The following is a 26,055-nucleotide window of genomic DNA, read 5'->3' on the forward strand; positions in this document are numbered from 1 at the left end:
CAGTCGTCTGCATCTCGTGACTGGTGACGTTGGTGTCCCATCTCCTGCTTGCTTTAGCTAGTCACTTCTAACATACATTCCGGAAATGGCCCAACTCCAAGCAAACGCAAAGGGCCTCTTGATTCCCTGCTCATCTGGAAAAATGGAGGTTTTTTTTTCTACCCTCTGCTTCAGTGAGGAAGCATAGTACACAGGGTCTGAACCTTCCAGGCTTTCCTTTGCAATGAAGCCAAGCCTTTCACCCTGCCTGAGAAACAAGGTCAGACTTCTCCACCTCAGCTCAGTCAAGAGCAGGATTGCAAGATGTTAGTGACGAAGAGGTTAAATTGCTCAAAAGGCTGGCTCTGTGGTTTCCTGCCCACACTTGTTCTGGCCTAAGGCAGTGCTTGGTAGTTTGGGGAGGGGGGGAAAGGGAGATCTTGCCTGGACCCAGGTGGCCGACAGGCAAACCATGTTATTAAGAAGCAGGGATAGCAAAACCTTGATCTTCAAACTGAGACCCCTAATTAGTCACCAGCCCAAGAGTAAATGGCATTCCACCTCAGCAAGGCGGGAAGGGCGCCTTCAAATCCCAGAGACTAATTGCCATCGGTGGCTCTGTGAGGATCCTGCAGGGAACACTTGTCATTCAAGCCACTCCTGGTCAGTAAACTTAAACTATCAAACTGTTCCTTCATATTTCAGAATCCCCAAAATGATTTCCAGCCCTCTTACTCGGAGGGAACACCTTTGCTGAGCATGACGCTGTTCTTAGCGTCCAGTTTCGGGAAAGGTCTCCCTGATACACCTACATATGACAAGTTCATCCTAACACAGAATGCTTATAAGGGACTTAAAACATGTTTTACTTTATTCTCATCTAAGTTTGAGAAACTGTGGCTCAAGAACAAGCCTGTACTAGATGGAGTGGAGATTTACTATGGAGTATGAGTCTTCAATTTCAGAGCCTGTCCAGGGACCCTATATTGTGTCCTTATGGATGTGTATTTTTGTCAGGTTTGAAATCCTCTATTAACTCTGTGTGTGTGTGTGTGTGTGTGTGTGTTTTGTTTAAAGGGGTCTTCCCAAATGGCATGCAGTTTGAAGCCCACAAAATGAAAGTGGGCTTTGCAGTGTTCTGGTCTTTTGTTTTTTTTTCCTTTTGAATCTCAGGTTGTTTCCTCTTCGGGAGGTAAGTACCCTCTGCTCACTCTTGTCTCTTAGCTCTGGTTGGCACTTGTGAATGGAAGAATAGACTCGTGCAGGCCACACACAGAATTCTAGGGCTTCCTCTAAGCCCACGCGTGAACTGGGAGAATGTTTCAGAGCTTGGGAGCAGCGTATATTGGCTTTGTCCCCTTTGAAGGCAGCCTGGACCACACCAATCTCAGAGAACCAAAAAGGCCAAACAGGAGAGGCCTGGGTGGGCTCTGCTCACGTGGGCTTGCTCCAGTGTCTTGGGAGAACTGGGATCCACCTGCTGGGACCCTCTCACACGAGGACTCCAGTCAGGGTTTCTGAAGATGACTGAATTTTAAGAGACACAAGTAAGCTTCAGAGGGCCCTGAAACGACATGTTTTGTGTTAACATCCTCTCAGTAGGCTGTGTTATGTTCTATGCGGAGTGGAATGGCCCGTAGCCACTTTCTCCTGAAGCTCAGCCTCAGAACCGTTCCCAGTCAGCCAGGGAGCAGCTATTACTCAGCAGTAATGCCTTGGTCATGAATAGGCTGGGTGGGACAGGAAGACGGGAGGTCTGTATACAGGCTTATGGTATTTGCACATAGGGTTCCATCCCCTGTGATGAAAGCTTATGGTTTGCCCTCTATGTGTAACTTAATAGCTTCCTGTAAGTAGGAGGGTTCGGAAGTATGGCCCCACCCTAGTGGACTTCTCCAGGATTCCCCAGGACAGTTCCCTTCTCTCCAGAGAACAGGGATTCTGTTTGCTGAATCAGCCCTCATCTCCGATGTCATTGGCAACCCCCTTCCCCAAGGACTACCAAAGCATTATTTTAACCTGTGTGTTCTCCTGATTGGAGATGTTAGAAAATACATGCCAAACTCTAGATTGTTTAAACTAGTCCAGAAAAGAAAGGCTAGGGTCAGTTTTGACAACAAACAAAACAAGTTTTTGTTCTATCAGTAATGTTTAAAAGATTCCAGTTTCAAACCGAACACAATGTGTGGTTATTCTGTCGGCGATGCATATAGCCAGAGGGGCGCCACAGTTACACACTGCATACATCATTGTATTTTTGAAACGTACTTAATGAACTTTTTTTTCTTTTCTAGTAACTACTTCATTGCCTTAAATGAATGCATTCCAATAGAATTTGTAACAAATGACCACTCTGTGTTTGCGTTAATGCCAAACACGTTTAACAAATTTTTAACAAGGAACCTTGGCAAAATGCCAAACTCCTAGAGGGACACTGGAGGAATGCTATAAATTTAAACTGGATTTTACCTTTTCACTTAGCTCAGCAAGTGTCTTAGGTGCCACGCTCTCTCAGACAGCAGCCTCTCTATTTCATGTCCGATAGCTGTACATTCTCATTATGTCTAGTACTGGGGTTGTGCCTACTTCCGGGGGCTTCTGAGCCCAGGCAGCTGTATGTCATATGAAGCAGTGGAGAAATAAATCTTTGCTTCTGCGGAAAATTTTTCACATCTTCTATGGGTTGGTAAATGTACATATGCACATATGTATCTATCAAAGCATTTCCGCGTTTAAAATCCATCCTCAGCCGGTATTGTAACACAGAAATTATTTAAACCAAGGGTTCTCACCCTGGGGGTGGCGTGTTCCTCCTTGAGATATTTGGTGATATCTGGGGGTCCTGTAATTGTCATGACCAGGAGTGGGAATGTGCTATTGGCATCTCACCGAGATAGGTCAGGGACACTGGAGGCCATCCTCCACAGAGGTCAGTGCTGGAAAGCCAAGAAATGCTCAGCCGCAACTGTCAGCCCTGGACTAGACTCCTTCAAGAGAGCCAACTTTTTTTTTTTTTCTTTTTCAAGACAGGATTCCTCTGTGGCTTTAGAGGCTGTCCTGGAACTAGCTCTTGTAGACCAGGCTGGTCTGGAATTCACAGAGATCCGCCTGCCTCTGCCTCCCGAGTGCTGGGATTAAAGGCGTGCGCCACCGACGCCCGAGCCCCTCCCCACCTTTTTTTCAAAGAAAAAAAATTACAACCGAACTCATTACTCCTCACCCAGTGTGTTAGATGGGGCAGCTCCCCCCCCCCACAGTGCTGTGTGGGGACTTTGGTGATTTCCTGCCCCTGCCTTCTGCTTTGGGGAAGCAGGTAATTCAGTCCAGGATACCTTGACCCCAAATGTAAACCCAGGTGGCATCGGGGCTTGCTGGTGGCCATGGCAGTTTGTGTGTGGACAGACAAATGCCAGGTGCTGCCTCCTGAGAGAAGGCCCTTGCTGGGTAGCAAGGCTAATATGTGGCAGGGTGTTGTCCACCACCGGCTTCGGGGCATGGAGTCTCGTGTTGCAAAGGCCAGGCAGTTACCGACATGTACAGCAGACAAGAGTTGGTTCCATTAAAGTATTAACATAAAGCCTTGTGAGAGAAACTCTGTTGTTTGGAGGTTGTTAGCAGGAGAATTCAGGGTTAGAGAGATGAAAGATAAGAGACAAAAACCAACGTTTAAGAAGTTCTGACCGAAGTAGCAAAAAAAAAAAAAAAGGGGGGGGGAGAGTGGGGATAGGGAACTGAAGAGTCAAAAAGATCTGGGTTCAAAGGAGGGAATTTGACTTAGACACGCAGTTACCCTCAGTTCCCTCCTGTGAGGAGGGGCTGCCACTCAAGCAAGTGGATGTGAGGTACCTTCCTACTTATCTGAGGTAATTGATAGGGGATGTTTTGGGCCGGACAGCCTGCTCCAAACATAACCCATTAATATGCCCGACCATGATAATAATTGTGAAAATCAATCCTGCAGAGACACAGCACGTGTGAGGCCATTTCCAGGTAAGGGTTTCGTATCAGTCTGAATCCCCTCATTTAAGACACTAGTGGGTCACACCCAGCGGGAAGAGGGCAGAGATGAAACGCCAAAGCCCCTGGACTGCTGCCTCCCGCAGCTCTGGAGGCCCACAAGCTTCAGAGCAGGGCTGGAAGGCCAGCCCTCCCCCCACCGGCACAGCTCTCTGGGCTCTGAAGTGTTACATTTTATTGCCCTGTGAGCTGTCGGAGGCCACTCTCAAGGTAAAATGTTGCTCTCCACTCATATTTTTGAATTATGGCTTCAAGGTGGTTGCTCCTATCAGGGAAACAAAATGACTTAACATAATTTGTTGCCACTTTGATCACAACAACAATAAATAAATCTTCATGAAGAAAACGGGAAACCCATTCCTTCCCATTTTAAAAGATGTTAAGTCATAACACAGATGTAGTTATATGTTTTTACTTTATTTTATTTTAGCAGGAATGACTGTGTTGGGCTTTCCTGTGAGTAGTGTCTCAGAGGAGCTGGTCTGTAGGATGCCTAAGGCCCTGAAGGGTCTCCTCCTCCGTGGTTTAATTAGTCTGTTAGGGGCTGGCCTTTTATGCGGGCACCATGTGCAATACGTTAGGGCATAGCTGTTGCGAATGGGTGTCTGTTTTTGTACCTGGGGCACACTGCACACATTTGGGACGCACATGGAACAGAGTGGACATTAACCCAGATGTCAAAAATAGCCTGCATTTTACTACCGTTATTAAACAGTTTCCCCTTTAACCTCCCTGTGTTTACCAAAGACCCCTTTCTCCCAGCCCGTTTCTGCAAATCACTACTGGAAGGGCAGGAGAAGAAAACCATAACCAGGCAGGTGCCTTTATGCCGAAGGAAAACAGTCTGAAGGCACATTTATAGCTGGTTCTCCTGGGGGTGCGTTCCTGGGCCAGAGTCTCCCTGCTGGGGTGCCCTGTCCTCTGCTCCTCTTACACCCTACCTAGGGTCAAGCCAAAGGCTGCAGTGCCACCCAGGAGGGGTTTTTCTTCCCATAAAGACACTAGCTTTACATTCTAATATGATAGCAGTCCTGCGTTCTTCAGCTTAAAATGTCCAAAAGGTGCAAAAACATTCTGAGAAAAAAAATGGAAATGCCTCTTTGATAAACATTAATATTCTGCTATACATACACTTGTAAATGTTTGCAATTACTTCTGCTTGGGTGTAAAAAATGAGATGGAATTATATAAATAAGTCAATCTGCTTGTTTTTTTTTTCTCCTCTACCAGAAACTTTTAGGCATCTTTCCCCATCCAAAAATCAGAGATGTCTGTTTCAGGGCTATTCATATTCAGTTGATAAAAATGCTTATTTCCCGAGAGCGGGTGTTTGTTTCCTTCAGGGCACAAAGGTTTAAAACCTCCTTCAGGTGTCAGTTCTTGTATCCGTGTGTAGTCTGTTTCCCCATCAGAGTATAGACTCAGTAGGGACATGGGCTCTCTCCCTGCCCATCACTGTCCCCGTTGCCCACATCAGGCACCTTGCTAGTGCACTGTGCTAGTTTTCTCTTGCTGCAAAACAGATGACTTCAATCATAGCATCTTACAAACAACACCCATGCATTACCCCACTGATCCCCTCTATGGTAGGCCCATATAGAAAGTGAGAACATTTACCGCTCCAAGGTAGGGTTGAGGGGAAGGTTTGTGTTGTACATAGGAGGGGAGAGTACAGCCAGGGGCATCAGGAGGAGTTCAGGGCAGGGAGGGAAAGTAGCAGACTAAACATGGCCAGCAGAATGGACTGGGCCATAGTGGGGATGAGGAAGTGGGGGGGGGCGTGGTGGTGAGAGAGGGAGGGAGGAGAGGAGGAAGAAGAGAGACAGAGACTGAGAGAAGGAGGGAGGGAGGGCAGAAACAGTGAATATCCAAAACGTCAGGATTGTGTAGGAGTAAGAAGCTGCTGGGGGGGGGGGGCATGAACTGGAGAAGTTTAGGGTAGGGGGCAGGGTGAGAAAATCTGAGAAGAGCCAGGATGTCGGGCAGTGAAATCTGTAACAGGTATTTGTGATGCAGAGAGAACCTGGATGCCAGCATGCTCTTTGGTATGCTAACAGACTCCTAACAGAAGTCTAGAAGGTCTCTCTGGAGTTCCTAGAGGGAGGGCTTGAATGGGAAGGTTTTTGGAGCAATGGGCTCTAAGCTGGCGACTCCTTTGGGTGGGGGTAGGGGGTGGAGTCGAACAACCCTCTAATGGCGTCACATATCAGATATCCTGAGTATCAGATATTTACATTAGGATTCATAACAGTACCGAAATTAAGGTCATGAGGTAGTCATGAAATAGTTTAATGGTTAAGCAGACGAACATCAGCCACCACAACACAAGGGCCTGTTTTAGAGGGTCCCTGCCTTAGGAAGGTTCCAAACCACTGTCCTAAAGGAAGTTGTAGTCCCTTACCCTTGGGGCTCTCAGCACAGTGAGGTCCCACAGCTTTCATACCTGACTTTCTCTCTTGTAACGATGACAGGAGAAAGAGATCTGTGAAGGAAGGGCCCCTCCCTGTCCTTATGCTAAATCTGTTTGGGCAAACTTCCTTTGTATTAATTTAAAACAAACTGGTTAGGAGCCCTAATTGAGTTAATTAATACAATTACGGTCTGCTGTAGTTCACTCCAAAAGCCAGGGGTTGAGGGTAGAAAGACTTATTTTAGGGGAATCTGGGTAGGGAGGACATTTTAGGATTCTGTCTACTCTAAACACTCGTTAGCATCTGTGGAACCAATGAGGAAATCACCCCGTCCCAGGCACTGTGCAAAGCCCAGGGATGCCTAGAGAGCAGGAGCGGCTTGGCCTTGCCCTCACCAAACTTAGCTAAGCTGAGAATGGCGGGTAGAGAGAGACCCGTCCGCTGGGGAAATGGCCGGAGTGTATATGGGCAAGTGACACAATTAGAAGAACAAGGTAGTGATGCCCGCCCTTGAGAGCTTGACATGGGGAGAAGACAGAGAGCAGGCAGAGCCCTGGCCAGCCTGGCCAGGGGCCCACGGCTCCTCCATCCCGAGTGCTGATGGGTTACAAAGAGCTATGGACAAGGGTGGCATATGCTAAACAGCTGTGCCCTGGAGTGGCCATCACTAGCACAGCAGATCTGTTGGCTGTCCCAGAAGACACCTGGGTCTGTCTTCCTTGCAGGAGGATACTGGAGAAAGTACAGCTTCAAGCATCCTTGTGAGGGAGAACCAGTCAAGCTGGGAATCATCTTAAGAGTGGGTAGCAGTCGGGTTGCCATTGCTGGAAGGCTGGATCTCGTTTTTTAGATGCTTTAAAAGTACATTTTTCACTTGCGCCTTCAAGGAGTGATGATCCCTGTTTGCAACTGCCGGCAATGCCCCGTCAGGTTTGGTTTGGTTTGCTTCTTCAACTGCAGACTGGACTGAGCCTCTTGTTGAAATTTTGTTGAAGGGTGACAGCGCTTTAAAAAAAATCATTTTCTTTGCATTGTAGATGGTTAAAGATAGTCTATGAGTACATCCATGGTAGTGGTTATTTCTGTTGTCTTTCCAATGAAAAAAAAAGTAAGAAGCATCACAGGACCTAAAAGATGTAGCTGGAGATGTAGGGGCCCTCGATAAACGTGTAACAGGTATGCCATTTGTTATTTTCTGTTTGCATCTTTAAAAAATGCCATTTAAAATCAGTATTTAAACCATCAGGGACTTTTGAGAGTTCTCTTACCTAAAGATAATCATTACCTTTCCCACAAGCAGCACACTGTGATTGTGAGACCCATGTTCTGCTGTGTGACCTGGTGCACAGCTGGAAACCTATCTCAAAACCGAATAAACAATTGTTCTCTGCTGCTTTATCTTGGAAGAGTATCAAGGACATCGACCATAATTGTTTTCTGCTTAGTTCCCCATCTGCAAAGGAAACAACCTGTGCATTTTAATACTCCCTTACACTTCCCTTTCCCTTTTCATCATATGGCCTTTTAATATATCGGGGTGCCCTTTAAAGGGATGATTAAGGAATGCTTAGCGCACAGAAGAATGAGAGCTATGCGCAGCTCATGAAACAGAAAGCGTGCTCAGACTCACAATTTTCATACAAACTTTGCAGAGATTTTATGTGCCAGAGTGAGTAATATGATCTGCACCAGAAACTCCCTAAATTTCTGGCTCTGCAGAAGTCATTGTTTGCCCTGATTCAAGTTTCTTAACCAGAACAATTACACCAAACTCCCCAAAGTATGAATTAGCCCGAATTCATCCAAGCCATACCTTCCGTTGATAATGCTGAAGGATGCCCAGAAATAGATGCTTTCCTGGGCAGACGCAGAGATCTTTGACTTCCTCATCAGCCAGGGGGACTAGACTAGGGCTGCGGACCAGCTGCCAAAGCAGACATCCAAGGGTAGACTATAAACATGCTTTGGAGGGCAAGACGTGGTAGGGTAGGCTTGCATTCCCAGCATTTGAGAGCCTTGGGGCAAGGAAGTCAGGGATCATGAATTCATGGTCATTCAGGATACATGGCAAAATGCTCTCTCAAAAAGTAAAATGAAACAAAAGGTGTGTGTGTGTGTATGTGTGTGTGTATGTGTGTGTGTGTCAAGATAGCCACACTTGTCTCTGTGTTGGAAATACCCAGCATTCCAAGGGTCTCTGAATGGTAGTGGCTCAGGGCACAGCTGAGCATGAGCAGAGACGAGGGTCCCAGCTGTGGCTCCCTTGGTGTTGCATGACAACCACTGCTGCCAACGCGCTCATTTGTTGACAGACACTTGGTGCTGTGGTGAATAATGACGCTTTGGGTGCTTGTGCTCAGGAATCTGTTTGAGTCCAGGCCTTGGGTTCCTTTGCCTGTACACATATGAATGGGATCGCCAGGGGTCTTTGGAATTGTTGCCGTCACGCGGCTTATAACTGGGAGTTAAAAGCTCTTGGTATATTGGCTGCCTTTAACGTTTCAATCTCTCTGAGTCGAGTCCGGAAAAAAAAAAGAGAGAGAGAGAGTAAAACCATAATCGTGGAAGACAAAACATGCAGAGGAAAATAAAAAAGTGGCATGGAATTTGATCATGTCATCGCTCGGTAGACCAGGCTGGCTTTGAACTCACAGAGATCCGCCTGCCTCTGCCTCCCGAGTGCTGGGACTAAGGGTGTGCGCCACCAACGCCCAGCTCCCCTTCCTTTTCTTTGTGGTTATCAGTACGGGGCATGGTGTGAATGAGCCTCCTCTCAAGACACGTGTGTAGGACATAGCGTGACTCTCTGTTTTATTTGTCCCTTGTCTCTGCTCCCTTCCCTTTGCTCCCTTTCCATTCTCTCTCCTGACCCCTACCAAAGATGGTGGCTGTGTCTGGGTCGGGGAGAGGGGAGGGGAGTCTCTGCCATGTGGTGGGCGGCAGACCTCACCACCACCACGCTGTTAAACCATGTCCTTTCTCGTTGCAGCTCTCAGAAGGGTTGTCTAAAGGGGAAGCTCCGCACGGCAGCCATAGCCCGGTAATCTACCGCAGCCTGGCTCTCAGCACTGTCCACCGCCAGCGGCAAGTCCGAACAGAAGGGGGATTCTCACTTCCGCTTTCCTGCCTGATTCTGGTCACCTCACTCCTCCTGCATTCGGGTGTATGGGAAAGAAAGGGTACAAAGGAGGAGAAAGATGGCAGCTCCTTCGTTTTCTATCAGGGTCTGGGCGTTTGCAAAGCGACTGCCCCTGCTGAAAGCCACGTGATGAGTGAGGGTTTCATTTCCGTTGCTTTGCCTCATGGATACGTTGGCACTGCACGGGATTCAAACTGTGGCTTCCCTCGGGCAGCTCGCTCCGTCGCCCATCATCCTGCTGGGCAGTCTAAGTGGTCCTAACACATTAGATTATTGGACAATCTGAGCTTGATGTGGACAAGCGCTGCTGGCGGTGTCTGTGTACCGCAGTGCGTGGGATGTTTGACAAAGAAACCAAGAGACCAAAAACTGAGAGCCTTTACCCTCCTCTATTTCTTTAATCTGTCAGTCAAGGAACCACATTTTGATGGGTGTTATCAGTTGTTACCTCTGGGCCAGGTTGGAGACGAAATCAATTTTTTTTTAAAACCACTAATAACTTGCCAAGAAATCGCCTTATGAGAACATGGTGTGTGTCTCTGACAGTGCATGGCACATCTAAATTGGTCATTCATAATTTTATCATCCTGCTCATGTACGAGAGAGTGACAAGAGCCTGAGGCATCTGCATATCCACTCCACATGCTCCTTGAACCCCACGGCTGGGACACGACCCAGCCTCAGGCTCTTCTCCTCCTCACACATGCAGGTCTCCATGAAGAAACCGAGGTTCATTCATGTTTCAGGACCCAAATGCTGCGCAAGCTAGGATCTGCTGTAAATGAACAGTCAATTCTCATTGTTTGTTTTCTTCTTCTTCTTCTTCTTCTTCTTCTTCTTCTTCTTCTTCTTCTTCTTCTTCTTCTTCTTCTTCTTCTTCTTCTCCTCCTCCTCCTCCTCCTCCTCCTCCTCCTCCTCCTCCTTCTTCTTCTTCTCCTTCTCCTCCTTCTTCTTCTTCTCCTCCTCCTCCTCCTTCTTCTCCTTCTCCTCCTCCTCCTCCTTCTTCAGGAAATGTCTTTAACATGGATTCCAAAGCATTTTCAGCATCCAACATGAAAGCATTGATGAATGAAGAGCAATCACAAAAGTTGTGTGTCTGTAAATAGCATTATACAACCTGTCTGTGGATAACAGAGTCGGTATCTGAAGCACATGCCAGGGAAAGACCACGCTCCAAGGTCTTTTACATACAGCGACAAGGTACTAAGGAGAATTCAACTCCTGCTGCTTCCTCTGAAGCTTAAGAAGTTATTAGTCATTGCAACTCCGTGAACATGTACAGCGGAGCCTGGCAAATGTGCAGCTCTTGTGTTAACCCATTTTCTTGTCAACGGGAGAAACCCTCCCACCTGCATTCCTAAAGGACAAACAGTGAATTTAAGCATGAGTGGCCTTAATAAATACAATTGTCTTTCTTTGCTGCTGTGGAGAGGGTTCTAAGCAGAAGTTGCTGGAATCTTACATTGAATAAAATCATTATTACTTTCCAAAAATGTTGGTGCAATTAACTCTGGACCTCTCTCATGAGCCATAGAGATATTTAAAAGACAAACCCCCTTGTTTTCTGGGGAAAGGAAACTGTCCCCGAACGCACCCTTTATTCCTGGTATATCAGGAGTAATCTATCCAAGCAGGTTTCTTGCTTCCGGCTTCATTCTCGTCAGTAAAATAGCGAACTGTGTAAAGCTTGTGCGTGAACATAAATGATCCAAACACGTTCATGTTTAAAAAGTTTGTCCTTTAGCTTTCAAAAGGATCTAGGTCATTGTTAGAGAATGGAGCAGAGTTCTTTGCAAGTTTATTTAGTACATTTTGGTAGAGTGTTGCAATGAAAACCCAAGCCACAGATTGGTCCCCAGGTATGGTTTGGGTATCCTCAGAGAAGTCCTCACAGCCTGCCACCAGGTCCTGACCTGAACTCTGCAACTAAATACTTGAAATAGGAAGTAGGAGAACCAGGATGGTAAACGGGGTCCTCGAAGTAGAAAACAATGTGATGAACCATGTGTAGTTAGCCCTTGCTATTTCTACATATGTGCCAATTTTGTTACAGCTATCGTTTGGGAATCTTTTTTTTTTTGCCCCACTTTTGTTGGTTGAAAGGATTATTTATCTAACTTTCATGCAAATATATCTATCATTCAGTCCCTGAAAAATCAAATTCTATCTAACACATCTTTTTGTGTGTAATATTCTCTGATGTTTGGGGGTTACCAAAAAAAATCCCTTTTTGCACATTGACAATAGTGTCTGGGTTTACAATAAACACTGTGATGTTCAGAAGATTTTTCCTTTGTGCAACCTTTAGCAGGTTCCCTTCTAATCATAGTATAGATGAAACTAAACAAACAAACAAAAAACAGTTTGGGCTAACATTTAGGAGAAAGTTGGTCTAAGTCTTACTTTGTGCAAGAGCAGGCTTGTATTTATACCCCATTTGATTTCTGTATACAGTCTCAATTTTGTATTTAATGATTTTGTGTATTCAGTATGCACCTTATCAGCGTGTCAACTTTCATTTGAAAGTGGGTTTTACTTTTTAAACAGTGTTTATGATGAGACCTCAAACGCATTGACATAAGCTCCATCTGCAGTGTTTTTTGTGTAGAGTGCATTTGAATGCTGCCAGGGGTCCATGTATCTAATTCCCTGAGACCCTTGTTTGATAGTGCTTTCTTGTAATATTTCTTCACGTGAGTGGCATGTGGGTTGTGATATTGACCATGCTATTATGGACATGGATATGAAAAAAAAATAAATAAAATTAAGGAACCCTCGAAACTACCAATGGGCATGTATCAGTCAGTCTTTGTAACCTCGTGTCTAGTAGAGATACCATGTGCAAGGTGTGTACAGCTCATGACTTTGTTATCACGTGTGTGAGAAGTACTTTGTGCTGATTGTCTTATTTATATTCATCAAATAAACCTTGTTTCTTTCCGAAGTGGCCGCATTCCATCTCTCACAACAAGTATGCCATGTGAGCCTCTCTAACATGCTGGGGCCATTGGTCACCACTGGAAGAAACATACGGGCCAAAAGAAGAAGGAAGGAGATGGGAGAGGGAGGAGGGAAGAAGAGAAGTTACAGGCTTCGTTAACTGGAGAGGCCAAGACAATAATCTTCCTTGATGGACAGCTGGTCGTGCAGGCTCAGATCAGGAGGTTAGATCGGGGGCCATGCCTCCACACCTCCCCGTTTCCCTTATTTTCACACAATCCCTTCATTTTTCCCTTTCTTCCCTCTTCCCCCTCCCTCCCATCCCCCTCCTTCGTTACATTCCTGGTTATGCTGGTGGCTTTAGTCTCTGTGGTACTCACCCCTTGGTAGCAAAGATGCTTCTGGGCATCTTTGGGACTTTTCGAGAAGAGACCTTTTCCTTTTCAATGTCCACAAATGTCCCCCAAAAGGGACAGCCACTTTAGCTCCGTTTGGATCTCAAATCCATCCTTCTTGCGGGAGCTGAGAGGGTGAGGCTGTGTGGCTTACAGCCTCATTTTCTAGTGGGAAAAACATGGATTCCATTAAAGAAAAGAGATGGAAATGTTACTCGGGAAGAATAATTAACAGCACTGTCACTACTCGGATGCACATGGTCACCCAGACATGGACTCACATGGTCACCCAGACATAGACTCATTGGCCCTTGCAGCCTGAGTTAGACCATCGACAATGCCCACGCACACTGATAGCCTCTTGCTAGATGTCTACGGAAAGGAGCCAGGTCCTGCTTCCTCTAAAGCTTTGAGTTACATTAGCACCATGGGATTTCCAGTTCTTACCAAAAATGAAATCATTGAGTGGTTGCTAGAAACTGTGTTTTACCAGATGGGGAAACTGAGGTCCAGCCATAAACGACTAATCTAGGCAGATGTGGTAAACTCCTGGCCATCTAAGACAGGACTGTGTGTCCCTGAGAGGCCCTCTAGGAAGGAGAAGAGGAGACCAAGGTCTTCCTCCAACTGATCCTTGACAACACTCAAAGTATCTTTGGGTTTATGGGATTGACTTCCCCTACAGTCAGGTACACTGGGGGCCTTGTTTGTCTTCTGCATTTTATTGTCTTTTTGGAGAAAGAGGAAGAATTTCTCACACCATAGTCTTGATGAGGTAGACCGCACTTATCCAGAACTGCTATGTCAACCCAGCTGGCCATGGAACCCCTACTTCATAACCAACAAACCCAGCCCCTGGGTGAGAAAGACAGCAGCCCACGTTGTCGGACTGTTTGCCCATTGCAGAGTTCCCTGGGGCCTTATAGATATGCTTGTGGTTTGGGCCTCCAAGTCTCCTATGACTGCCTCCACCACTGTCTGTGAACTGCCCTTACAGAAGACCAGAGAAGACAGCCTAATCCTGGATCCAGAGCTGCAGTCCTACTGCTAATGATACGTAATCATAGGCAGCAAACCATTGACCTGACCTGAGGGTTTGCTAGGAGTAGGGCAGTGAAACGGATGATGTCAGAGCATCTATTCTCACTCACCCTGGCAAGAACTCCGTGAGGTAAGCACTGTCATGATCTGCGTTCCACACACCTAACAGAAGTGAAGCCATGGGGATGATCAGACGCAATTCTTACAGAGTGCTTGTTTGGTGCCATTTTGTAGTAAATGCTATGCATATGTGAACTTTTTTGCCTTCAACACAATCCCATAAAACAGGTGGGTTTTAGATTCCATTTAATAGACTAGCGGGAAATAAAGCCCAAGGGCCTGACAAGCATTGCTCAGTCCCCCTCCCCTTTGAACCCAGTGTTAGCAAGAGCCTTGCTGAGGAGGGGGTCATTGAGCCCTAGGTCAAGTCTGTCTATCAGAAAGGACAATTGGCAATGTTCAATAAGAGTTCCTAAGCCTAAACCTAGGGTCTTCTTGTTCCTGAATTTATGTTCAAAATTATCCCCAGGGGAATATTTAACAAGTCCTATCCACAAAGCATTTCTAGAACCCACTTGGGTCTCTGACTTTAAGGAAGCTTTTAGAGCAAGCAGTCCAGTGGTGGAGTGTAGTATAAACTGTATTTGTAAGTGACCGATTTAAGCCCGTTCCACAGATATGGGGTGTTCTTGATTGTTAAAATGATAAATTAAGATGGGCAGTGGTGCCACACACCTTTAATCAGGAGGTGGAGACTAGCGGATCTCTGTGAGTTCAAGACCAGCCTAATCTACAGAGCTAGTTCCGGGACAGGCTCCAAAGCTCCACAGAGAAACCCTATCTTGAAAAAAACAAACAAACAAAAGAGATAAATTAGTGATGTCTCCCACTCCTTGCAATACTATCACACCTTAGAGATGAAATGCATACTGGATTCCAATTTCCTTGGTGCTAACCTCCTATCTCTTTTCTGCTTTCATCTAGGGCATCACACTGCATTTAACTATTATGCTGCCATAAATTCCCATCACTGAGAATCACTCAGACGGTCCTTGTTTTTACGACCTTGGCTGCTTTGGAGGTCACTAAATGGGTGTACTATGGGGCACTTCTAGCTCTCTATTTTTCAGACTTAGACTGGGGAACTTAAGGGCTGTTGGGAGGAAGGTCACAGAGCTGATAAATGACCTTCTTCGGGGCAGCTTATCAAGGAGGGCTCATACTTGCAACATGACTTAACACTGCCGGGTTGGCTGGGCCAGTGCTTGTCACTTTTTGCCGCCAAGGTCACCCTTGTCCTCCCACTGTGTTGGACTTCTAAAGTATTAAAGTAGGGGGCTGGGAAATAACTGTGTAGGCATGGGGACCCGGGTTCATATCCCCAGCAACCATGCAGCGAAACTGGGTGTTACGGCACTCACCTCAACTCCAGCACCGGGGGGCAGAAACAGGAGAATCTCAGGACTCGCTGCCCAACAGCTCTAGCCATCCATGAGCTCTACATTCAGGGAGAGACCCTGCCTTAAAAATTAAGTGATGGAGAGGAAGGTGTCTGAGGGCTGCCTGTGGCCTCATGAACACACACATGCACCAAGTGTTCGGGGCACAGAGATAAATGATTGGCTCTCTATCTTAGAATGTTCTCGTAACAGGAGCTATAGGATTAAAACTACAGAAACAAAAACAAAAAACCTCCCAGTCTTGAGGAGCAAAATCGTTTGCTCACCATTCCGTTGCTTGGCTGAGTTGTCCCTTTTGGGTGCGGGCACACCTGGTGCCTCCAATCCCATCTTCACAGTAAGATTATAGGCACATCTGTGACAGAAACAGCCGGCCTGAGAGGACCGGACCCCTTTGCTAATGCAGGCTAGAGCCAGCGTTTGTAGTTCAGAAATAAGTGATGCCCGTCGACACTGTAACTTCCTGTAGTGAAGACTCGGGGGACACTGACCTTGGTGAGCCCCACGCCTCACCCGCGCGGGAGCTGTGGCTCTGCCATTGAAGGAGGAAAGATGGCATTTATGTGGGTCAACATATCTGTTAGAGATTTCTTTTCCCCTTTTGCAAGAATGGACCCTTCGCACGCAGAAGGGAAGAACAGAAGTCTCGTAAGTAAAAGTAAATGCACAAATGAGAACCGCGGAGGCCTGCACCTCTAATCGAGGTGCTTGGGGTCCCCAGGTGGGGGTTGATGAGCTCAAGCCCCGTGTGGGCTGTGTACTCTAAACACAACAAGCATATACGTACATATATTCCCTGGGCACTCTCAGCCCTACAGGTAAGAACTCAGACTTTATAACTCCTTTGTGAAGGGGAAAGGCTCGTTCTCTTCCTTGCTAGGGATAGTGTCCCCTGCTCCAGGTAGAGAGACCCATTGCAAAGGGATAAAGTACACAGCCCCAAGTAAAATCAGGAAGCAAGTGCTGGGATGCAAGCGTCAAGTTTATGCAGTGAAAAGATCAGCTCACAGCAAAGCTACATTCCGTTCCACCATGGCTCCCCAAAGAAGACCACAGGTCAGCAAAACAGCACGGGACTGGCAAAGCCAGACAGCTGCTTCCTACCCGCTAAGCGGTAGGCCTGTGCTTGGAGTGGGGCCTGCTCGCCTGCTGATTAGCTCTCAAGGTACCTACCTACCCACCATGAGAGGGACTGTGTCTATCCGCTGACTTGAGCGAAAGAAAGCTGTACGGGAGAAATCGTTGCCACATGCCCCAATGTGGCATCATCTGTAATCCTGGACAGAAAAGAGCTTCCCATCTAATTCTATTCATAGAAAGCTCAGCAAAAAACAAACAAACAAAAAACAAGATTCAACTGTGGGCATACCAATTTGAATCCTTAGCCCAGAAATTATTTACAAATTTAGGAGTGTGATGTAAAGATTCATCAAGCAACATTTGTTCTGCCTCATATCAAAGATTTTCCCCTAAGAAATGTTAATGCCAGCCGGGCGTTGGTGGCGCACGCCTTTAATCCCAGCACTCGGGAGGCAGAGGCAGGCGAATCTCTGTGAGTTCGAGGCCCGCCTGGTCTACAGAGCGAGTACCAGGACAGTCTCCAAAGCCACAGAGAAACCCTGTCTTGAAAAACCAAAAAAAAAAAAAAAGAAAGAAATGTTAATGCCAATTATGCGCCAAGTTTCACATCACCGAAGTTGGAAAACCAGGGAGCAAATCTAAGCTATAAACATTTCTTGTTTGGCCAGCACGTGTATCTCAAAACTTGAGGAATTAGGAATTAAGGCTGGGGCTGTAACTTCCTGTAGAGTGATGGACCAGTAAGCATGGGGCCTTAGGCTCAGTCCCTAGAACTGAAAAACCTGATGAATCACCCAGATTAAACAGAACTGAAGAGACATGACCGCAGTGTCTTGCATCATTCTAAATGGGATTGAGCACCACACGCTGGGACAGGCACTGAAATTTGAAGAGTACCTGAGATTGGATGGCAGCGCTGGACCAAGATGGCTTCCTTATGGGAAAGTTACTATGATACAGAGATGGTCTTGTTTAGGAGAAACGTATGATGGGGAATTAAGAGGCTTTTGTAGCTTGCGGTTACGTGGCACAGAGGATCTGGTAAGAATGGATTTGTACACTGATATAAGAGAGAGAGGAAGAGCAGAGAGAGAGAGAGAGAGAGAGAGAGAGAGAGAGAGAGAGAGAGAGAGAGAGAGAGGAGCTAACACAGTGACTTGTTAGAAGATGGAGCTACAGATGCTGCTTTTATACTCTCCTAAGTTCTTAGTTTAATGTTTCAAAATAAATTATTTGAAAAGTGTCTTTTGGGAATAGGAAGACTGAGGGGAGGAATAAAGGAGAGCAAGATAAGAGATACCATAACAGAGGGAACCATTCATTATAGGTTTAAAGAGAAATCTGGCTCTAGGGAAATGTCCAGAGATCTACAAGGATGCCCCAACTAACAATATAAGCAATACTGAAGAGGCTACCTTAAATGCCCTTCTCTGATAATGAGATTGATGATGACCTTCTATGCCATCCTAGAGCCTTCATTCAGTAGCTGATGGAAGCAGAAGCAGACACCCACAGATAAACACAGGGCTGAACTTTTGGAATCCAGTTACAGAGAGGGAGGAGTGATAAGTGAAGGGGTTAAGACCAGGCTGGAGAAACCCACAGAAACAGCTGACCTGTACAAGGGAGAGCTCATGGACCCCAGGCTGATAGATGGGAAACCAGCATAGGACTGATCCAGACCCCCTGAATGTAGGTGTCAGTGAGGAGGCCTTGGCAATCTATGGGCCCTCTAGTAGTAGATCAGTATTTATCTCTAGCATACGAATGGACTTTGGGAGCTCATTCCACATACAGGGATACTCTCTCAGCCTAGACACACAGGGGAGGGCCTAGGCCCTGCCCCAAATGATATGACAGACTCTGAAGATCCCCCATGGAAGGCCTCACTCTCCCTGGGGAGCAGAAAGGGATGGGAATAGGGGGCTGGTAGGGGACAGGGGAGGAGGGGAAGGAGAGGGAACTGGGATTGACATGTAAAAGAAGCTCGTTTCTAATTTAAATAAAAAATAAAATATACTTTAAAAAGTGTCTTTGGAAAGAGCAGTCATGGAGGGCTCAGTGTCTAGGAGGGTGGGGCCATGTTAGAGGCAATGACCACCCCTTCATTGTCCTCACTGTCCTCTAGAATCTGACACCTGGCCAAGCCCACCCATTGTGTTGCCTGCCAGCATCTGAGCGGGCCTGAGTTTACAACCATCTTTAGAATTCCAGTTCTACTGCCAAACAAGTCAGCTCCGGCCCACCACAGAGTAGCTGCTGTTTGTTTTCTCGTCCCAAAATTATCATTCAGACCTAGAAGTTTGTTTTACTACAGAAAAAAAATAATAATAAAAGACCAAACGAACACTTAACACAATGCCAGCTACAATGCCAGGTCGTGAACAAAATGAAGATAACGGCTGCTATTAGCAGCAATATATCATAAATAATAAGCGCGTAACGAAATCACTTTGCTGGTCACTGGCTCGCTCCCAGCCATTCTCTCCCAAGAGCTGCTCGAGCTAGTCCTTGTTCGCATGCCATTTGCCACGTCAGGGTTTTCCTCAACCATGCTTAATAACCAGTTTCCAGATCTGGATATTGGGGGCTGTAAATTTCCCTGGTGACTGTTGCCAATGACAGGGAAGGAAAGGCTTGTGTAATTACCACTTGTACTTCCATGAAACACACGAACTCAAGTCAAAAGCAAGGCTTTGGGACAATAAAACACTGGGGTTGAAACACGCAGGGGGAAAGAAAGAAGTCCGCCTAACTTACACGATAACGCATGTGGACCTCCTCAGGGGAGGGGAAGGTGGTAGGGCTGACGGGGCAGGGCGGGGCGGGGCGGGGGGGGCTGCTTGCATTGCTTCCTTGCGGTTCTCCTACACAGCTGCTCACACTTCCTTCGGATTAGCTCTGGGTGGTTTGGTAATCAGTAGCTGCAGCCCTAATCTGTGATGTGATCGGTTGATTTTACATAGCACAGTTCTCCCAAGTCTAAGAACACGGGGAAGGCTTCCAGGCATGTGCGTGGTACCGTACCACCGCATGAGACCCTTCACACAAGCTGATTCCATGTGTTCTATGGAAATAGCCCAAAACAGCGGTTACGGTGAGAGAGAGAGAGAGAGAGAGAGAGAGAGAGAGAGAGAGAGAGAGAGAGAGAGAGAGAGAGAGAGAGAGAGAAAGAGAGAGAGACTGTGACACCTTAACCCTTAGCCCCATGTGGAAATGCTCAAGAGAGTCCTTGGCAAGGTTCTGAACTTGGACCCCAAACCCTGTCTGGTGATGGTGTGGCTTCTGAGCATTACATCGTCAGTTTAGAAGAAGGGGAGGTAGAGGCAAACAGAAAGAATGGTCCTGCCTCAGGCTCCCCCAGGGTTTCGTTTCCTGAACAGAAGACAATGGCTGTGCTGTGTCAGCCAGAACGTGATTTGCCTCCTGCACAGGCTCAGGCTTCATTTTTTGGTGTCTCTGTCAAAACCAAAGAGGGTCGAGAAAAGGACAGGGACAGAAGTAGAATTTCTGGTGACAAGTTGGAGGACTCTGGCCCTTTCAGAAGTCGTGGAGGCATGGGAGAGTTTCTCCCAAAGTCTGCTGTGGATTCTCAAAGAGACTGAATTCCAACAGGTCCAAGAGTGGCCGCCATCAATGCTGAATGACAGGAGCAAAACAAAACCCTGAAGTATACCATGCAGCTACCTATAATCGGAGAGTCTCCCATCAAAAGAACGAAATAGCATCGTATTTCCCACCCGGCAGGAATGAGCTCATTGACATCTCCCCTCCAAACTAGACAAAGTTATTAACAGAGTGGGTGAGTGTAAGTTGAGCAGTAAAGACTGAAGTAGTCAGAAAAAAAGGGGGAAAAATCATCCTAGGTATTTGGAGGGTCAGGGTCGGAGCAGAACTGAATTTGGATAGACCACGGTACCACTGTTGGCCATAGACGGATTTCCTATGCACATGCCCTTAGAAATGCTGGCTGGAAGTGTGGCTTCCTCCTGGCTCACCCCCTTACTTGGCCCATACAACGTCACCTACTGTCAAAACTGTACAGCTCAAGACTAAAAAGTATTTGAAGACTGACATGGAGCTCAAGGCTGAATAGTTGGATTCCACATTTTACACAATCTGAAAATAGTTTCTGTTCGTCTTTTCTGTCTCAGCATCAGAGAAATTGCAAAATGCTTCCTAAACCTTTTTGTGCTATGGATTATCTCTAAAGCAAAGAACACATGGGGCCAGAGAGACAACTCTGGTAACAGAACACTTGCCACACAAGCATGAAGAACTGAGTTCAATTCCCCAATACCAAAACCAGGTGTGGTAGTGACTCACACTGGGGTACGAAACCCCAACACTGGGGAGATGAAGATCAGATCTCTGAGGGTCATGCTACTCAGCCTAGACGAATCAGGTAGCCTCAGGTCCCTGTGAGAGATTTTTCTCAAAACGAAATAACAACAGACCAACAAATAACAACCAAGGTGATCCTGAAGAATAGGTACCACCTGTGTTGACCTCTGGCCTTTGAACACCAGTGCATACATACCACTCACACACTTAGGAACATGCACATGCGTGCACACATAAATACACACACCCAAAGAAAGAGCATGGCAGGCTAGTGTATTCCTGTAATCCCGGCACTCAGGAGGCTGAAGCAGGACCACAACCAGGTGACGTCAGTGTGGGCTGCAGAGGAGTGTCCTATCTTGGGACTGCTTGGACTCTGAGCCCAGGGCTTCAGCCAGAACTTTGGATCACTGCGTCGGCCAACCCTCGTCATGGAAGCCTCTTCTGTAGGAGATGTGTGGGAGCGCAGAGAAGCACCTCCGTTCCGTCTTGATGTAAGGTGGGACAGTTGAAGCCTGTTATTTCTCCCTAAGGTCAAACCACAAGATGTGTGGCCTAAGATATACCTGCTGTGTGTCTAGACAACAGGATATTGGGTTTAGGGTGTGGTTACTTAATGTTTTTTGGGTATTAAGAAGGTAATTATATTTGTATGTTCCTTGTATCATGGTAAGGAAGTCTTTTGCCTTCTCCCCTTTTGATTGGGATGTGTTAAGAACTTGGAACAATAAACCTGGGGCTGATCACAGTATTTACTGGATGCCCTATCTTCTGATTCCTGTCTATTTCTTTCTTCAATCCATTCTCCTCCTTTCAAGCACGGATCAGATGCAGAGCAGAGATGGTGGTTCACGGGGACCTACAACAGGACGGTGTGCAGAGAGTGAGAGAATTTGGAGCACTCTGCCTTAAATGTCTTTACCAAACTGCTGCCCACAAAGGCTCAGGGAGTCTATCTACACAGCAGACAAGGCAAAGGGAATGTAGGAGCCAGAGGTGGTGTTCGACGCCAAGGACACGGAGACTTCCAGATGTAGCAGGACTGATAACACATACGAGCTCACAGAGACTGTGACAGCGAGCACAAGACCTGCCGAAGTTCAACCCAGACACAATCCCGGCACTAAGCCAGGAAGGTAGACATAGAATCCCACCCCTAACCACGAAGCCATTTACAATTGATAGCCACTGGAAGAGGGAAAATGAGTTTTCTTTAGCCGGGTGTCACTGGGTATCACCCTCTGGGGCAGGCATTATGCTCAGGGGTAGGTAAACGACACAAAACAGACTCCATGTTTTCTGTTTTTGTTTGTTGGTTTGGTGTGTGTGCTTTTTTGGTTTCATTTTTATTTTAAATTTTGTTGTTTTTTTTTTTAAGAGAAAGAAAGAATATGAGGTTGGGTAAGTAGGAGGAGGAGATCTGAGAGGAATTGGGCAGCAAAGAATATTACCAAACTATATGTTATGAAACTCTCCAAAGGGATTAAAATATTTTAAATGTTTTGCTGTGGATCTAGAGGGGGAGCAGGGAGAACTCTGTTTCCAGATACAAGGGCGGGCGTGAGAGCCTAAGAACCAGTAAGAAGGGGTTCTCTGTGCCTGCTGGCCCCTAGTCCTCCGACACAGAATGCAGGTAAGATGCGGCTCCGCGGATCCAGATAAAGCTGATACCCTATTTGGGGTAAGGCATTGTATGGGGGGATTTGCCTGCTTCTTTGTTTTATTTTCAGCCAATGCTTTCGGAAAACCTGATGTCAGTTTGGATGTTGGTATTAAAGCAATCCACGCAAATCCAGCCAGCTGCAACAGTAGAAGTCTTGATGAAAAGCCAGTCAGTTTGTGCATTCGATTGGAATTTCAGAAGATAATTGTTTCATTCCCAGGTCTGTCCCTGGTTCACCATTTGACCTCAGACTAATTGCTTAATCTCTCTTGGCTTCAGATGTTCTACTTTGAAAGCGAGAATAATAATAACTTCCAACTACCTACCTCATCCGGGTATTGAGTGGATTAATAGGGTCATGTTTGTAAAGTCCTGGGAAACTCTCAAGAAAGAAAGTGTTCCTCTGCCTTGGCAATGCTGGCTGGTAATATTCTAGGCTGGGAAAGGCTGATTTCAGTGAGCCATTACCACAGAGGGATGTCTCTGCTCTGTAACGGCCCCTTCTGAAAGCAGGGTTTTCATCACCCTGAAACCTCTCCTGTGTTTGTTGGTGCAACAAAGAGTAAGCCACACTTGCTCCTCTGTTTCAACAATACACGGCATTCCTTGGAGCCTTGGAGCAATTCTGCCTTAGTGATGCATAGGCAGGCATCTTTTGGGGGCTCACCCAGACTAGGACTGAGACCCGTCTGTGTCACTTCCTGGCTCGGTGACCCCAAGCAAATCGCTTGATCTCCCCATGTTTCCTTGATACCTGGCAGGAGAGCATGGCAATCTGTCAGGAAACAGGACCACGGTGATGAATGTGTAATAACCCGCTGCGTATCTCCCTTAGTGGTGCCAGGGGTGATGAGCATGGGCTGGTCCTTCCTCAACCCAAGCTCCCCTCATCAGAACTTGTGCTTATCAAGAACCTGGCTCTTCTACAGCCATCCGCTACCAACAGCCTCATCTTGTGAACCCTCCAGATTTAGGGGAATGACAACTCAAAAGGAAACAACTGTGTCTTGGGGATTTGTGCAAATTCCCACAGTATATTTTTTTTTCTGCCGCGACTGATTCAGCCCAATCTCTCGCCTCTCTCCAGGTGCAGTAATACATTGACGAAGTATAAGACGCATGCCAAACATCACGCTAGACGCTGCTGGTATGCTTTCTTGTTCCATCATGGCAAATCCCAGGGAGCTGGTTCCTTTATTCATCCCAATTACTAAATTTGGTGAGGTTAAGGAAGCCACCCAGTGATTCCAAGGACAGCCTGGGTTCCCGTTAATACCCGACCCCAGAACCCTGCTATCTGTACTGTCCCCTGGTAGGGAGGGAAATGCACATCATCTCTCATATTTTATGTCTTTTAGTTCAGAGACAGTTATAGCTCGTGAAGGCTTTGACTTAATGACTGGATTAACCCTGGACGGACTTGTTGTGTGATGACGTTGTTGGAAAAGGATAAAAGGCAAGTGGGTGGGGCTTTCTTGGAGGAAGAGGGTCCCTTCTGGAGCCGCATCTTTTGGGCTCATATCACACGTGGGCCCTTCTTGTATCCATTTCCCGGCTCTCCACTTCCTTCCTGTTCACCGTCGCCTTGTGGCTGTGATGGATCCAAGCAAATGGGCCAAACCCTCCAAACACATGAACTAATTTGACCTTGTCTCCCAAAAGGTGTTCACACCAGGCATTGCATTATAGCAATGAGAAAAGTAAAGACTGTGCCCACATTGGGCAAAGGTAATGAATTTAAAGGGGCATGTGCGGGTATGTACTAGAAGCTTAACATGTTAACTTTGAGGTTTCTTTCTTGTTTGTTGTTCGTTTGCCAAAGGGTTTTCCCCTCAAAGAGTTCATTTCTGGAACATTGTGCTTTCGAGGTTTTCACTGTATCATACATGATATGTATATCTATACAAGCTTTGTGCAAATAAATGAATGAGTGAATAAATTCTCTGCTACAGGGGAGGAAGTTTTCTTAGGCAGGGAAGATGTGTAAATTTCATAAGGGCAGGTCTTTTATCTAATCTTTACTTGAGTTTGTATGCCTTTCCTGTGCATGTACCAGCTCCTCCCATTAGCCCTGCTGGTGTATGCAATTATGTTCCCAGGAAGTAGTTTCTTCCTGGCCAAGGTCTGCTCAATATAATGTGACGATGGTCTCACATTAAGTAAATCCCCTGTAGTGTCTGTGAGGCTACACTGGACCCTCAGAGTAAACAGGTAGCTTTCATTAACCCTACACATGATCCTGCCTTTTTTTTAAAAATAAAATGGTAATATCCCTAGAACAGGCAAATGTGGTTATGTTATTGTGCCAACTTTTCCAATTACAGATGATAAAGCCCAACTGTAGCCAATTCCATGGCCTTAGCACAGCTGGAGCCATAGGCTGTAATAGATCAAAGGCAAGGTCTTGTTTTTTCTACACATTCTGGATGGGCACACTGTGTTCACCTCCAAAGCTACCTTCAGCTTGCCGTGTTCCCCAGGGCCTTACCCAGGATCTCCTCGTTCACAGTTAGCCAGACAAGAAGCCTCGCAATGGAGGTGGTTCTCTTCCATCTATGGCCAGGTACCAAGAAACTGAGACTTCCACTGAGGACCTGACCAGTCACCCATAAGGCTTGACGAATGAGACAGGCCTAAGTCACATGCCAATACCTTGAGCTGTCCAAGAGCAGCGTGGGGAACTCTCTCGGAACTCTATCCAGGAGAGGGAGAAATGATGCATGAAGCTGCCCAGACTCGATGCCCTGTCTTCCCTATATTACATGAACAGTTACTGTTCTTCGCGTTTTTGTTTTGTTTTTGGTAGCTGCTTCTCCTCTTTGCATTGTGTGATATCTTGAATGTAATTGGCCCCTATAATCCCATAATCCCATAGGGAGTGGTACTCTTAGGAGGTGTGGTTTTGTTGGAGGAAGTGTGTCACTGTGGAGGCGGGCTTTGAGGTTTCATATACTGAGGATACTTCCCAGTGTGTCAGTTGACTTCCTGTTGCCTGTAAGATGTAGGGCACTTGGCTATTTCTCTAGCACCATGCCTGCCTGCATGCTGCCAGCCTCCCTGCCATGATGGACTGAACCTCAGAAGTGTAAGTGAGCCCCCTCAATTAAATGCTTCCCTTGTAAGCGTGGCCATGGTCACGGTGTCTCCTCACAGCACTACTAAACCCTAACTAAGTCGTGCCTACATGCCTCACTGTGTGGCATCAAGAAGTTTAAAAAGTCTTGTTTCTGATCATCATTACTATGTGTGCCCGGATACCCACTTTACTTTGAGCCCTGAATAGAAGAACCCTGGTCCATCCCTCCCTGCATCACCAGTATTTAATGTAATTCCCATGTGTAGCAGACAAAGAATGAGCCACCTAGGAATTAGCATCCTGGCTTGGGTGACATTCTTCAAAGGTACAGACACAGATGAAATCCTGCAGCATGAGCAGTGAGACGTGCCATGAAAGCCTGGCAGGCAGAAGGAGACTGAAGAACAGTGTACCATGACGCCACCATACGACTGGCTTCTAAAGAAAAAGACAGCCATCTACTTCCGGTACCACGGATCCTCTGCCACGCGTACGCAAGACACACAAGAC

The 26,055-nt window shown here is 46.6% G+C and overlaps 1 protein-coding gene across 14 annotated transcripts in view; it reads left to right on the forward strand.

The window, feature by feature from the left end:
- The window catches only part of Erc2 (ELKS/RAB6-interacting/CAST family member 2), an 880,091-nt gene extending 867,601 nt beyond the window's left edge, over window positions 1-12,490 (forward strand). For 12 of the 14 annotated variants that reach the window (XM_021231590.2, XM_013118849.3, XM_021231592.2 and 9 more), the window contains one exon: window positions 9,397-12,490. In XM_021231590.2, the coding sequence (XP_021087249.1) occupies window positions 9,397-9,807 (411 nt within the window). In that variant the 3' untranslated portion in view covers window positions 9,808-12,490. The remainder of the gene's footprint in view (window positions 1-9,396) is intronic. The other 2 variants (XR_002384370.2, XM_021231597.2) reach the window with 2 other exon arrangements.
- Window positions 12,491-26,055: the final 13,565 nt, after the last annotated feature.

The sequence above is a fragment of the Mesocricetus auratus genome, unplaced genomic scaffold (genome assembly GCF_017639785.1).
Source record: "Mesocricetus auratus isolate SY011 unplaced genomic scaffold, BCM_Maur_2.0 Super-Scaffold_100006, whole genome shotgun sequence".
NCBI classification, from domain to species: Eukaryota; Metazoa; Chordata; class Mammalia; order Rodentia; family Cricetidae; genus Mesocricetus; species Mesocricetus auratus.